The 16,853-nt window shown below is 40.1% G+C and overlaps 1 protein-coding gene across 4 annotated transcripts in view; it reads right to left on the minus strand.

Moving 5' to 3' along the window:
• Window positions 1–8,446: 8,446 nt before the first annotated feature.
• The window catches only part of LOC126484168 (vesicular glutamate transporter 1-like), a 132,677-nt gene continuing 124,270 nt past the window's right edge, over window positions 8,447–16,853 (minus strand). For all 4 annotated transcript variants that reach the window (XM_050107572.1, XM_050107570.1, XM_050107573.1 and 1 more), the window contains exon 11: window positions 8,447–9,233. In XM_050107572.1, the coding sequence (XP_049963529.1) occupies window positions 8,988–9,233 (246 nt within the window). In that variant the 3' untranslated portion in view covers window positions 8,447–8,987. The remainder of the gene's footprint in view (window positions 9,234–16,853) is intronic.

The raw sequence follows: 16,853 nt of genomic DNA on the forward strand, positions 1-16,853 counted from the left end.
CGTCTCCATTCGTCCCTCCATTCACGCCTGTCGCGACACCACTGGAGGCGGGCTGCAAGATGTTGGGGCGTGAGCGGAAGACGGCCTAACGGTGTGCGGGACCGTAGCCCAGCTTCATGGAGACGGTTGCGAATGGTCCTCGCCGATACCCCAGGAGCAACAGTGTCCCTAATTTGCTGGGAAGTGGCGGTGCGCTCCCCTACGGCACTGCGTAGGATCCTACGGTCTTGGCGTGCATCCGTGCGTCGCTGCGGTCCGGTCCCAGGTCGACGGGCACGTGCACCTTCCGCCGACCACTGGCGACAACATCGATGTACTGTGGAGACCTCACGCCCCACGTGTTGAGCAATTCGGCGGTACGTCCACGCGGCCTCCCGCATGCCCACTATACGCCCTCGCTCAAAGTCCGTCAACTGCACGTACGGTTCACGTCGACGCTGTCGCGGCATGCTACCAGTGTTAAAGACTGCGATGGAGCTCCGTATGCCACGGCAAACTGGCTGACACTGACGGCGGCGGTGCACAAATGCTGCGCAGGTAGCGCCATTCGACGGCCAACACCGCGGTTCCTGGTGTGTCCGCTGTGCCGTGCGTGTGATCATTGCTTGTACAGCCCTCTCGCAGTGTCCGGAGCAAGTATGGTAGGTCTGACACAACGGTGTCAATGTGTTCTTTTTTCCATTTCCAGGAGTGTAGATAAACGTTTATTGCTTAGAATCAAATACTCTTAAGTCTCAATAAGCGTAAAACCCAATGATTCTATTTGTTTTTGGGCTCTGCAACAGGTATGCAACAGGATGAGGTATGTTGACAGTTACATATGGACCTTCGTACAGCAGACGCCACTTAGCGTTGCGCTGCTGTAGTGGAGAAGATTTGTGGTGAGTATGCAATACTTGCATGCCTACCTTGAATTCCTGCCTTCGTTTAATAGTACTAGAGTAGTATCTGTTTCTTGCATTAGCATGCTGGGTCAGCATGGGTAGTGCTTCTCTTACGTTTTCATCATGCGACAGCTGCTGAGGTGAAATCTTTGGCAATGGATCACTCCAACCATTTGATTCCTTTTGCTCAAATATAAGCTCATTAGGTGTATAGGTTGTGTCATATATATTCAGATTACAGTGAACTTCTTCAAATAGTGACAAATAACTTACCCAATTAGAATGCTGTGTAGGAATATATGTCTTCATGAATCTGTTCAGTTCTCTGAAAATTCGTCAGTAGGATTAGATTGTGGGCTATATTTCGAGATCAAGATGCTCTTAATGCTATCGCCCCTTAAGAATTTACGCAATTTGTACCCTGTGTAGTACGTGATGTTGTCAGATAGAATTGCCTTGCGTTTATCCACGTAAGGGACGTAGTCACGTGAGAATCGTCCGATGATTGTGTTAGCAGTTGCAGATTTTATGGCGTACAGCTTCACATGTTTAGAAAATATGTCACAAAATGCTAAAATATACTTCACGCCACCACTACTTGTTGAATGTGGACCACTAATGTCCGTACTTAGTCTCCAGAGGTTTGCTACGTAGTGTGGAATGTAGATCTGTCTTTGAAAATAAGTTCTGAGGCTTAGATTTCTGACAAGATACGCATGTTTTAAGTACTTTGTGAACTTTTCGTTTCATATTAGCGAAATAACCATACGTGCCAAGTTTTGCAAGCGCTTCTATGTTACATAATGTCCCCAAACTAAGTGTGTGTGCCAGATTAAGTTGTATTCAGAGTCCTTGGGGATACAGACACACCAGTGAGGTCCATCAGGATGACGACGATAGAATAACACATTATATATATATATATATATATATATATATATATATATATATATATATATAATCAGATTTATGTATATATCAGATTTATGTATATATCAGATAAAGGCTAGACAGTGGATGTTCAGGTTGATCTATGATTGAAGTTCTTACCACGTTCCATTGCGAATCAGATCATTGTAAAGCTGCCATATTTCTACACAAACCAATGTAATACTGGTAATATTGCTTATCCTGCATTAGGAGTATTCTGTAGTCGTTCACATTATCAAAATCAATGTTACAATCATTCATACATTGTGGAAGACCTGACAAAGCATCAGCAGTGATGCTGTCTTTACCTTTATGTATACAATCTCAAATGAGTAATTCTGCAGAGATAAAGCCCAGCGTAATAACCTAGGATGAACTAACTTACTTGTTAGCAAAAATGTCAGAGCTTGGTGAACTGTGTAAATTTTCGTGTGTTTACCATACAAATAATAGTTAAATGTTTTGGAAGCCCAGGCGTTTTGAAAGAGTTTCAAGTTCAGTGGTTGAATAAATACGTTCCCATTCACTTACAGTACGGCTTGTAAATTCAATGATTTTTACCTGTTCCTCTTCTCTATTCTTAACTACTTGAAATAGGCAACAATCCAAGCCACTGCATGACACGTCACACGTCATACAAAAATCTAAACTAAAGTCTGGATGGTCTAAAATGTTTGAGTTCACCAATGCCTGCTTAATATTATCAAAAACTTGGTGGCACTGCTCAGACTAGATTCATACCACATTCTTCTTAAGTAAATCTAGGAGATCCTTACTGTTCAATAGTTGCTGTGAGACGAAACGTCGAAAGAAAGAACGGAGTCCTAGAAATGACTTCAGTTGTTTTTTAGTATGAGGACAAGGAAAATTCCTAATAGCACCCAACTTACCTGGATCAGGGCATATACCTTGTGCATTAATTATGTGTCCAAGATACCTAATCTCACTACAATCAAATTTTGACTTTAGCTGTTACACCAGCTCGTGCAAAATTATCCAGAATCTTTTCAAGTGTGTCAAGATGTTCATTCCAAGTCTTAGTATCCATCAAAAGATCATCGACATAATGTGTAACAGTCTCAACTAACTCGTCACCCAGACAGTATTCAAAGCAGCAATAAATGCGCCTGAACTAACGCTCAATCCGAAAGGAAGAACACAGAATTGATATTTTCGCCCCAGAATATGAAGGCATTATATTTTCTGGAATCAGGAGCGATTGCTACTTGCCAAAACGAATTTGTAAAGTCGATCGTGGAAAAGTACTTAGCATCTAAAAAATTCTGTAATTTTTCCTCTAAATTTTCTGGTTTAGTGCGTACAGGTAGTATAATTTTATTTATGGCACGTGCGTGCAACACCACTAATATTTCCGTTAGATTTCTTAACGACAAGTAATGGATTACAGCAGGGAGATGTGGAAGGTCTTCCAGTGTAACATCTGTTTAAGTTATTGCCACACTGCAGGTCGTTGAGATAGTGGTGGTACATTATAGGTTTTGTGATAGCAACTTTGGTGAGGCCTGACTTAAATTTTATAAACTTATGTCTTAATGACACCTGATTGTTTAGTAACTGACTTGCATATGCTTAGATAGTACTTGATAAAGCCCATTGCGTTCATCATCAGTAGTAGCAGTGGTTTCATTTAACTTATGGCTAATCAGTGTTTTCAAATAATCATATTCTGTATCAGGTGCGAGTGACTGTATGTTTGTTTCGTCGCTCTCTTGCAAAAATTGAATTTTGTACCCAGTAAAATACTTGTCATGTTTGAGAGTCCTCGTATCCAAGCCAATCGTGATTTCACTGCCTTTATGTCTAAGAAAACATATATGTTTCGAGAAGTCGATAACACTGTCCTCCGCACATTACACATCTAAACCTATAATACAATTAGTAACTAGATTCTGGACCATTTGGAATGGCCATTGTACTGTTCCATTACCTACCTTAATGATCACAAAAACTTGTTTCGTAACTCTACTAGACTTATTACCTATGGAAATAAAATCTTACACTTTTGGGCAGGAAACTCTGGTACAGGTTCAAATTCAGTCACTTTCTTATAGAAATAATATGATAAAACACTCCCAGCCGCTCCTGTGCCCAAAATGATACTGGTTGGAATACCTCCTACTATACCAGTAGTTGTAGCTAAAACTATTTCATTGCTGGATGAACGACACTATTTTCTTGAATTAGTTCATCAGATAAGCTCTCATCACCATTGTAGCGTATAAATAACAGTGGTTGTTGCATAAAACTATTTTCTACATTATCATTGTGCTGTTCGTCAGTGGGTGTATCAAACAGTGATTTGATATTGAAGTCGCCCCCCAAACCATCTTCAGCCACGACCTGGGGCGCAGTAGTGACTGTCTTTAGTTTGACGTCGTCGCAATTGGTGCAGGTGATGATACAGGCGGAGGTGGAGTTTTAATTGACACTTCTATTATGTTTACATTAGGGTTTTGTGTATTCCACTCTCCAATCTGTTGTAGTTTTTGTGGTTGAACACCTTGACTTACCTGCTGACTGGTGGACAAAGTCCAATTTTGATTTTGTACACGCTATGGCGGCATTTGCCACGGATCAGTGTCGATGTTGTTTTGTGGTGTTGGACCAGTATTTTGGTATGCATTACCGTTGTTACTGTTCCAGTTTTGCTGTTGATTTTGTACACTGTTCTGTTTTTGTTGTTTCCGTTTCTGTTACTTCCATTATTGTTGGTGCGGCGCCTCTTGTGTGGGTTGTCGCTTTGTTGTGTATGATGTGTTATGATTATTGTTCATAATGGGGTGTGTCTGCTGATTTTGGTTTGCGGAAGGAAGCCGTTGATTCTGCTGCGCTACGTAACCGTCTGCAGCCGGTGCGCCAGGATTAAGTTGGCTAGCCTGCGCGTTTTGCATGCCACTGATGTAAACATCGTGGCAGCTGTTTGTCGTGCAGAACGTTGATCGTCGTATAACATATCAACAGAATCAAGCACAGAAAATATTCTGCAACATTGTCTGGAATGTGCAGTAGCTTCTCTTTAAAGTTAAAAGGCAATCTGGCCTTCAGTGCGCGGAGTATATCGCGCGTAGCTACAGGTTCATCAAGAAAGTGTCCCATATTCAAATATTTCTCAAAATATCGGCGCAAATTGCCATGTTTAGTACTGAAAGGCTTTGGTACCGCAATTTGTTTCCTATGTCGTTCTTGTACCGACCCTTTCAAATTGCTCACATGTCACGCATATGTCGGCTTCATTATTAGACTTTCTTCTTCTTTGGCACTGTAATGTCGATGGCTTTCACTGTAATTATTGTAGTGATCGACTGGTGAATGGAACGGAATGTACTGCACTTAAATGTCGCGATTGTAATTAGGTGTCATGTGTACAGTTGCTGTGAGGTGTGTGTTGTGTACGGAGAATACGTGTCATACCTATATTTGTTTACATTACCGAAGCGAGCACTTTGATTATTAGTATTACTACACTCCAGTAGAATGTCATAGTTTAGTTGTTTCTGCAGTGCTGCGTTCGATTAAGCTGCCTCAGCTATGACAAATTTAGCATTGGAGGGCAGCGTGGAGGGTAAAAATCGTAGAGGGAGACCAAGAGATGAATACACTAAGCAGATTCAGAAGGATGTAGGATGCAGTTAACTACTGGGAGATGAAGAAGCTTGCACAGGATAGAGTAGCATGGAGAGCTGCATCAAACCAGTCTAAGGACTGAAGACAACAACAACAACAACAGCTATGACATGTTTATTACTTTTGACAAATTCGGCTAGGTGTCGTGCACAACGACTACACCTTGGTCAAAATATTTATTTTTCTGATCAACCCACTCGTGAAATTCTTTATTTATCTTGGCAAAATGTTTGTCAGTGTGTAATTACAGTTCGTCTGTAAGTTGTTTACCTATAGTGTTAACTTTGCCTTCAATTACAGTAATGCATGATTTTATTGAGTCATGAACTGGGTGATAAGATTTGACTTGAGTGGCAACAGCTTCGGATGTAGCATTTAAATGTGTGACTTCAGTTTGAATATCTTTTACGTCTTTTGTGGTTTTTTCCTGCTGTAAGTTCAGTTCCGAAAATTTTGAGTCAAGTTCGGACACTTGGCCGCTCAGTCTCGTCTTAATGTCGTCTACTCTTTCACACAAAGTGTCATCACAAGTTTTTAGTGCTCTTAGTTCAGCCTCAGTCTCATCATGTCACGTGTCATGTGTTCGTCAATGTCTTTTTTGTTTTGTTTTGAGTCATCTGATTTTTGTTTTGAGTCGTTCGCTTGATAACAGCTTCAAACATGCTGGAAATATTTGTCAACTGAAACTGCTTTGCCCTGCCACGTCTTTTGACTTGACGTCACGGACAATAATGGGCTCTGAGCTGGATTTAGCTATTTGGCTAGTGGTCGGCCTATTTATGAAATTTCCGTCACTAGGCATGTTAACAGCTGATAGATACTTACTACTGGAGTCAACTCTGGAGTCATTGTTAATTTTTTTGTTCAGTGCCCAAGTTGGATTCGGATTGCGTCTGTTGTCTGTCGTGTTCGAATTTTGCTGATTGATTACGTGTTGTCACCATGCTACACGGAATGTATATTGCAAGAAAAATCTCTCTCGTTTGAGATTGAATTCATGAAATTAATTCCTTATGGCAACAATGTTGGCTTAACTGAGCAAAATCGTTCAAATGGCTCTGAGCACTATGGGACTTAATTTCTGAGGTCATCAGACCCCTAGAACTTAGAACTACTTAAACCTAACTAACCTAAGGACATCACACACATCCATGCCAGAGGCAGGATTCGAACCTGCGACCGTAGCGGTCGCGCGGTTCCAGACTGTAGCGCCTAGAACCGCTTGGCCACTAACTGAGCAAGAATTGCAGTTAATGGTGAAATAATTAACATTAATGGCTGCTTGCAATTTTACGATGCTCATGACACAATTCGGTCATTTTATGGAAATTGTATGACTGTACTGTTGTAACGAACTATATGATAAAAGTAATTTGGAAACGCGAGCTTGCGCAAAAATGACTGCTACGGTTACGGAAAATTTTGACAAAGCTAGGAAGCAAGTTACTATTACTAAAGCGCTTGGACTAGCGTGCTAATGTAAAATTACTATGTCTCACCTTGGATCCAAGTACGCAGTGTATATGCCAGGTTTCATTAACTATTCCAATGGCTCGTCTTTTTGTTTGGTCTTTATAAATATTGAATTGCAATGTCTCATCAGATATGAACCCATTATCCGTGCAACAAAGAAAAACAATGTATCAAATACAATAAAAAGTCCAGCCACGAAATCGCCAGTTTGATTTAACGTGGCTTTCCTGTCTAGCTAGAGAATACCAGAGAACAGACAAAAAGTAATAGGTAATGACAGTTCTATGTGATCAGTTTATACAAACTTTGGGCGCTTGACAATGGCTGTTACGTAAGGTCCGTTCATTGCAAGTTTGACCATGAGTGATTTTTCTGAAAATATTTCTGTATCGGACTTCGTAGGTTGAATAATTCCAAAGTTTTGGTTCGAACTGGGCCACCGATAACACAGAACCTTCAGCCTTGCCAAGACGCCGTTTAATTGGAACAATTGCTTGCAACATAAATAAAACACAAGACTAAATAATATCTCTGTATTCACAAAATATTATACTAAATTAATTACATAGACACTTACACTAATTCTGCTGCTGTGTGCAACTATGAATACGTCAAGAGAGTTGCGTCTCAATAAAATAGAATTCCGGTGGTGTGCCAAAAATTATCTGCAGCGATGGCAGATATGCGGCCGATCAGTACGTATTCAAGAACAAAAAAGGGTGATGTCTTCTCGGCAAGACAATTGAACCGCGTAATAATTCTAATGTTTCAGCAGTTGCACGCCACAATCGATACAACCGCTTATGTTAATTAACATCTTAAATAATTCTTTATTTATATTCTGAAGTTATGTCTACGTTTTTGCAATATATCCACGCCCATTGTGCAAATGTGGCTTTAAAAGCTGCTGCCCCAGTGGGTCAGCCATGCATTCAGACTGGTTGGAGCCATTCTCCGATGCTTCTTGCAACTCTGACACCATGTTTTGATTGTCATGCTGGTTAGGGCACTCTTAATGTCTACTTTACTAGCTGCCATTCACTGAGGTGGTGGCAGCACAGTAATTGTAACCTCTTTGACAGCGGCAACTCATATTTGGAAACATAGCACCAGTTTGTGAAATCAGTAGGCTGACAGGCTGACAGGTACGTCATGACTCAAAAATGTAATTGAAATCCGTATGTATCCCAGGAATTAAGTAGGTCATTGGCTAAAACGAGATTTATCCCATGAATTAAGTAGGCCATGGGCTAAAAATAGCGCCCACCAGTCCTGGAACAACGTACACAGCCAAAGGTGGTCAGGGGGCTGACCTGCTTAGTCCCAGGACTGGTGGGCACGTACTACTCTTGTAATTCTTACTGATTAGTAATAAGTGTACCCAGAGGCATTTGTCGTTTTTCGTTTCACCGTGAAACTAACAATGGTTGTCTCTCCCACCCTCCCTCCAGCGTAGGTCCTGGGTGTGCTCAAGGTCTGTAGAAACAGGTACATTCTTGGTAGATATAAAACAGTATCATTTAATTGAAGATTTATTTAAATATTGTAGCAGTTAGGTAGACATAAATTTTCATGTCGTATCGTATGTGTAAATTAAGTTCACTGTGAAATATTTTCACGAATAAATTATTTTTAACTTTCTGAAGCACAAAGTGCACGAAAAGCGATGACTCTTCAGTTTCCATACTCTCCACTGAATACTTCAACGCTTCTCTCTATCTGCTCTTAGCATACCAGTAGCTCAAATCGCAGGTTACAAAAACAACCTGAAAACTTATTTTACAGTTTTACATACATAACAGCATACAACTATGAACAGTAAATTAAAAGACTGTTCGACAGTAGATCTGTAGGTCATACACAGTTCTTTTCTTCAATAAGTAATATACTTTACAACAGCTTTTCCTGTAAAGTGCAGAAAGGGCAAATAGACGTATGGGTCCTTTACTAGGAGTGGCTTCACTCACGTTTTTCTTGCTTCAGCTGCGGAATTTTTGAGTCGTCTGGACGGAGCTAGGTGGTTCCGTGGCTTTCAGGTGAACTCGCCTTTCGTACTCAACCATTCCTTTCAATGACGTATTTCTTTACGCCGCACACTGTGTCCACAATGTGTCCGATCTGTCGTCGAAAGGACATATTCTTGGTCGGAAGTTGCTTTTGTTGCAGCTCCACGTCTGCCTTTGGCGTTGTTCCATTGGCCCAAGGCTGTCTTTCACCGGAGGCGAATATTCCGTAGAAGATGGAACCACAGAAGTAGATTGTGCTCGAGATGAAAAATACAACTCGCCATTCGTCCTTCGTCTGTAAAACAAGAAGGAAAGAGTATCACACTTGTGTAACGTACTATTCTTACAAAGACACAATATCTGTATGCCCCATGTATTGCAGTACGAAGTTACTTTGCTTTTTAGCTATTCTGCAATATGTTGTTGTTGTAGTCTTCAGTCCAGAGACTGGTTTGATGTAGCGCTCCATGTTACTCTATCCTGTGCAAGCCTCTTCATCTCCGAATAACTACTGCAACCCACATCCCTCTGAATCTGCTCAGTGTATTCATCTCTTGGTCTCCCTATACGATTTTTACCCTCCGCGCTTCCTTCCAATACTAAATTGGTGATACCTCGATGGCTCAGAACGTGTCCTACCAACCGATCCCTTCTTCTAGTCAAGTTGTGTCACAAATTCCGCTTCTCCCCAATCCTATTCAGCACCTCCGCATTTGTTACGTGATCTATCTATCTATTCATCATTCTTCTGTAGCACCACATTTCGAAAGCTTCTATTCTCTTCTTATCTAAACTAGTTATCGTCCATGTTTCACTTCCATACATGGCTACACTCCATACGAATACTTCCAGAAACGACTTCCTGACATTTAAATCTATACTCGATGTTAACAAATTTCTCTTCTTCAGAGACGTTTTTCTTGCCACAGCGAGTCTCCATTTCATATCCTCTCTACTTCGACCATCATCAGTTATTTTGCTCCCCAAATAGCAAATCTCATTTACTACTTTAAGTGTCTCATTTCCTAAGCTAATTCCTTCAGCATCGCTTGATTTAATTCGACTATATTCCATTACCCTCGTTTTTGTTATATTGATATTCACCTTTTACCCTCCTTTCAAAACACTGTCCATTCCGTTCAGCTGCTCTTCCAGGTCTTTTGCTGTCTGACAGAATTACAATGTCGTCGGCAAACCGCAAAGTCTTTATTTCTTCTCCATGGTTTTTAATTCATACTTCAAATTTTTCTTTTGTTTCCTTTACTGCTTGCTCAATATACGCATTGAATAACATCGGGGATAGGCTACAACCTTGTCTCACTTCTTCTCAGCCACTGTTTCCCGTTCATGCCCCTCGACTCTTGCCACCTTCAGAATATGAAAATGAGTACCCTAGTCAACATTGTCAAAAGCTTTTTCTAAGTCTACAAATGCTAGAAACGTAGGTTTGCCTATCCTTAATCTATATTCTAAGGTACGTCAGTATTGCCTCGCGTGTTGCAACTTTTCTACGGAATCCAAACTGATCTGCCCCGAGGTCTGCTTTTACCAGTTTTCCGTTAGTTTCTAAAGAATTCGTGTTAGTATTTTGAAACCATGACTTATTAAACTGATAGTTCGGTAATTTTCACACCTGTCAACACCTGCTTTCTTTGGGATTGAAGTTATTATATTCTTCTTGAAGTGTGAAGGAATTTCGCCTGTCTCTTACATCTTGCTCACCAGATGGAAGAGTTTTGTCGTGGCTGGCTCTCCCAAGGTTATCAGTAGCTCTAATGGAATGTTGTCTACTCCTGGGGCCTTTTTTCGACCTAGACCTTTTAGTGCTCTGTCAAATTCCTCACGCAGTATCATATCTCCCATTTCATCTTTATCTACGTCCTCTTCCATTTCCATAATATTGCTCTAAAGTACATCGCTCTTGTACAGACCCTTTATATACTCCTTCCACCTTCCTGCTTTCCCTTCTTTGCTTAGGATTGGTTGTCCATCTGATCATTTGATATTCATACTGCTGTTTCTCTTTTGTCCAAAGGTCTCTTTAATTTTCCTGTATGCAGTATCTATCTTACCTCTAGTGATATATTCATCTACATCCTTACATCTGTCCTCCAGCCATCCCTGCATAGCCATTTTGCACATCCTATCGATCATATTTGAGACATTTGTATTCGTTTTCGCCTGCTTCATTTACTGCGTTTTCATATTTTCTTCTTTCATCAGTTAAATTCAATATCTCTTCTGTTACCCAAGGATTTCTACTAGCCCTCGTCTTTTTACCTACTTGATCCTCTGCTGCCTTCACTATTTCATCTCTCAAAGCTACCCATTCTTCTTCTACTGCATTTCTTCCCCTGTACTTGTCAACCGTTCCCTAATACTCTCTATGAAACTCTCTACAGCCTCTGGTTCTTTCAGTTTGTCCAGGTCCCATTTCCTTAAATTCCCACCTTTTTGAAGTTTCTTTAGTTTTAATACACAGTTCATAAGCAATAGATTGTGGTCAGAGTCCACATCTGCCCCTGGAAATGTCTTACAATTTAAAACCTTGTTGCCAACCCTCTGTCTTACCATTATATAATCTATCTGAACCATGCTAGTGTCTCGAGGCTTCTTCCACGTATACAACCTTCTTTCATGATTCTTAAACCAAGTGTCAGCTATTAAGTGTCAGCTATTAAGCTATGCTCTGTGCAGAATTCTACCAGGCGGCTTCCTCTTTTATTCCTTACCCCCAAGTCCATATTCACCTACTACTTTTACTTGTCTTCCTTTTCCTACTACCGAATTCCAGTACCCGATGACTATTAAATTTTCGTCTCCCTTAACTATATGAATAATTTCTTTTATCCCATCATACATTTCGTCAATTTCCTCCTCATCTGCGGAGCTAGTTGGCATATAAACTTGTATTACTCTGGTAGGGTTTGGCTTCGTTCTATCTTTGCTACAATAATGCGTTCACTATGCTGTTCGTAGTAGCTTATCCGCGTTCCTATTTTCTTATTCACTATTAAACCCACTCCTACATTACCGTTATTTGACATCGTACTGATAACGCTATATAAAATACTGTAAAATCTAAAGATAAGAGAAATGTCATATGATAGTCAACCACTAAACCGTTTAATTATGACGAAATAAGTAAATGCATGCGTCAATTATACAACTAAATGCCCATACAAATGAGTAAGTTTCGGACGTCCAGAGGAAATGTTTCTTCATCACGTCTCTTGTCCAGAATGAGGAAAATGAAATAATTTAATCCTTTAATACGTAGAAATTTACTTGTTTTTAACAATCACTTTACTTACTCTTTTCTTCTAGTACGGCTAATTTCGAAATAAACGAGTCAGTTATTTGAAATTTAATTTATAGAGGTCCATAACAGATGTGCTCTGAGAAAGCAATAAAGAAGTTCTCCATGTTCAAAGTTTTACAGCAACCCATCTTAATCGAGATGGACAGAATTAAACGACAATGAAATTCACAGTAGCTCATTTATCATAAACGTGTCTTCATGGTATGGAAACTGAGAAAGCTGATTTTTAAATCTGTTTACTTCTAGCAAGACGCGAACTGTTGAGGAATTGAAAAGGGTGTAGATGCCTACCACTTTAATATACAATCCTTTCGAAGGGAAAATTATGTTATTACGTACACTATTTCTCACACAGAGTTAACTACGTACGTTGCACTGTTTGTGTTGTATTTTGGGTAGATTTCGAGAAAATGCTAGTAGCGAAGCTGCGGGAATGAACACTTAAGTATTAAAACTTCGCACGTGACAAATTATATTAAATGAAAGACTAAAACGTGCAACTGAAATGGTTTGCAGACAGGTAAACTGTATTTCCTAATCTTTCATTGTATACGGCTGATCCAATGTCCCTCTATGCAACGTACCGCCGCGCTGTGTTAATGACTTCTACAGGCTACCGTTGTATTTGTTTCGGGGTGCAATACTATGAATATGAAACAAACAAAGAGGATGAAATCCGCACAGCCTACTCGTAGCAACAAGCAACAAGTGGGCCATCGAGGTTAATGGACGCACCAGGGTCGACACTACAAAATATCCTGACTGCGCCAAACTGCCAGACGATTTGGAGGCTAGCGTGCTGAATGTTGAGGAGAAAGTTTTGTTGCGCTTACCAAGCTGCAAATTAACAGGATTGACATTTACGTGACTGTATGAGTCATTTGCCAAATATCACATGCAGACGGTATTGTGTTCCCACACATAAGATATATGTCAGGCACAATATCTTATGGTGTAGTCTTACATCACGTATAAAGCGTGCTTCATTGATGGCTGCATTGCATACTTGTGCGGGAAATATACGTTTTTAAAGCTAATAACAGTGATGTGTGATGTAATATCGAAAGAATAATTAACTATTTTTTAAAAATAGTAATACATTTTATTTGGTAATCAAACTTTGAACCACAGATGCTTGAGCTGATTGAATTTCGTATATCGTTTGTGTACCGCATTGTCTGAGATTTTAGTCTTGTTTCTTCGTTCTTTTCGGCATCGGTATTGGTACGAGGACGACGCAATTCCGACTGCACTGCACTAAGTACGTATTAGACATATATATGTGTATCGCGGAGTAGTCTACAACGCCCAGGGCCGCAGCAATCTATGTAACGCTATATGGATTCATTTATTGGATTATTAAAATTAAGGTAAATTAACGTATACACATTCCCGATTTGTATTTAGTAATCTCAATAGAATTCATTGTTCAGTAACGTACTTTTATCTGTCGAACACCAGTCTTAACCCTAGGACGCCCAAGCCTTTTTTTCTAACTTGGATACCTAAGGGGAGGTTCGGCGAGCCGACAGGTATTAAATAAGTTTACTGACCAAAAATTACAACTTTCAAAATGGTTTATGTATTTTAACTAAGGCATCGGTTTATTAATGTTGTTAATTGTTATAAATATTGGAATGAATGAATAAAAAATTGACATATTACAATACAGAATACAGATGTGTTCATATACAATAAACTACTCTGAGTCCTCAACTTCAAGGCAAGAGACACACTTCACAATTTTTTCTGAATGTGTGTTACACACATGTTTATGACACTGTCCACAATACTGTTTTGGTTTACTTAGATTGTTGTACTTCTGCTTCTTTGTTTTAGCTTATCTTACACAAATATGGCACCGGCCTTTCCCTGCAGGAGGCTGACGTGCTTCTGTTGTGACTTCTTTGATTTTCTTTTGTAGAATAGTCTCCATTGATTGAACAATTTGGTTAGATAACCCTCTTGCATTGGCACTTCTATCTTCTACCTGCAATTTCACTAGTTCCATCTCAGCTTGCAGAAGATAAAGTTTCCGTTTGTTGTGTTTCTTTTCATTCCATCTTGGATGTTGCTGGATGAATATGGTGATTGCATTGATAGCACAAATGTCGATGAGTGAGTAAAATACAGATAGAGGCCATCTCTTTGTTCCCCTCTTGCAGGTGTAAATACGCGCCATTTGATCAATGGTCTCAATTCCACCTTTAGTGGAATTATAATATGCATTTATCTCGGTTTTATTCTTCTCTCCTCCAACAGTACCTTTATCTTGGTGCATTGTTGACAACATCAGCAAGTTTTTACTTGGTTTCGTTTTTGCTATGTAGGACACCAAAGTTACTGGAGGCCTACCTGTTGATCGGTCTGTGAACAAGAACATTGATGAATATAGCTCTCGATTTGACGTGTTCTTCATTATGTCTGGAATATGCTTCCTGTTTGACTGGAGAGTTCCTAGTGTAGCAACTTTGTAGTCTTGGTATAACTCTCCCGCCAAATCCACCGATGTGTAGTATCGGTCTGTAGTAATATTTCGACCAGCATTTTTCACAGGTTCTACCAGACATTTGACGACAGCTGCTGAACCCTGTTCTTCTTTCGACAAATTCTGAACATTACCTGCATAGGGTTCCATATTCAAGACGTATCCGTCAACTGCATCGGACATCATGCGTATAAGGATGCCATACTTGCCCGGTTTATCCTTCATAAATACTTTGAAGGTGCAGCGACCTCTAAACAAGCTGAGCATCTCTTCAACGGTGAGGTGGACCCCTGGTTTATACAGTAGTGGACAGCTATCATTCACTTTGTTGAAAACATCACGGATTGCTGTGAACCCGTCTGCTTTCCTTCTTAGCTGGCGGGTACTTTTGTCATCAAACCTTATGAATTCAGTAAGTTCCTTGAAACGTTCTCTTGCCATAATACCCCTGTAAACTGGCCGACCCATTAGGTCTGACCAAAGATCGTGTACACTGACAGAACTGTCCTTGTTTGCCCCCATAAGTATCAGGATTCCTATAAAGGCATACAATTCTTTCTCGTTAGTCAAAGCAACATTTCGCCTAACTGCCTCTTCATTTGAATGTCTTACTATAACATCCATGATGTCAGGCGTAAGAAGTAACTTCAAGGCTTCTCCAGGTGAATGGCAAACACCAGCTGGAGTTACTCCTGCCTGCTCTCTTACTATATTAGCAACAGACCTCCGAGGAATTCTAGGCTGTGTGGTTATGTACCTTCTTCCAGATTTGGCCACAATAACATCCTGATAGTCACTGCCTGAAGCTGCGCCATCTTCATCTTCTCTAACATCCACGTCACTTTCCCGATCTGAATCATACTCCATAACACCATCCTCATATTCACTTTCACTCCCCAAGTCAGAATCTTCGTCTAAAATTTTATTCAGAACTCTTTCTAAAGACGAGTCACGTATTCTTTTGGTCATTTCTAAGTCTGGGTGTGAACAATAGGGAATTGCACTAACTAACTGCAAGTTTACAAGATAAATAACAGCTGACTGACATCAAAAATCACTTCCTCAGAAAGTAAACCGATTGTTGTGAATGTGAACAATACCAACCAACAAGAAACTAACTTGCATTGTTGTAGAGATGAGAAATACGAAATCCTACCAAAGGAAATTTTCTATAGCATGGAAGCCTAAGGAGGGAGGGGGGGTTGTTGGACCCATAACAAGTTTATTTATTTTTTCTTTCAAAGCAGGAATTTTCTATAAAATATATTGACACTAACGTTTCATAAAATAGCCAACAAACAATATCTCAGAGGGAATATGTAGTATGAAAATTGTGGGTTCAACGAACCCCGCCCCCCCCCCCCCTCGTTAGGCGCCCTAGGGTTAAAATCGTAGCATTCCGCGATTTAAGCAACTGCGAGAACCATTAAGTACCCTGATGTGACTTTTTATCCTCTCAGACTGCGTTGGTTGCTACGCTGCCAAAAGTACGCGCATGATAACACAGTTCAAATTTACTTACATTTCAAGTTAACAGTTACCCAAACTTTCACTAATTATCCACATTTAAATGAAATATTCTGTTACTAATATATTTTATTTCGTGGACGCCAAAGTGAGCAGTTACGGGTTGGAAAGCTGTTCTAAGTACGTCAGTTTACGTCTTTAGATTGCGTGAATCGTCATATGCTATATGCTAGATGTTGCGGGGAATTAGCCTTACCTTGACTGTTCCATGCATTACTCTCAGCAACAGTACTCCTTTTCTTATATCCTGGAGTCCAGAAAAGAATTTCCTTTGACCATCTACGATGAATTCGCCTGGTCATCTGTGCTGGCCATTTCAGTTTTTATTGGGTCTAGAAAAATATCCGGTACCAGTCACAATAAAGGTTTATTTATTTGTCACACGACCGGTTTCGGGCTTGCGCCCATCTAAAGGTGTTTAGACATTCATGTACATGTTTATACTGTTGGAGATAACTGTATAAATACAAAAAAAAAAAATTTGCTGGTGACTACACAGATACAAGTGGGACAACTGTAAGTGGTAAGGCAGCATTTGACGTAAATATATCTGTACTTACATAAAGATGAAGCACCAT

This window comes from Schistocerca serialis, chromosome 6, assembly GCF_023864345.2.
Source record: "Schistocerca serialis cubense isolate TAMUIC-IGC-003099 chromosome 6, iqSchSeri2.2, whole genome shotgun sequence".
NCBI classification, from domain to species: domain Eukaryota; kingdom Metazoa; phylum Arthropoda; class Insecta; order Orthoptera; family Acrididae; genus Schistocerca; species Schistocerca serialis.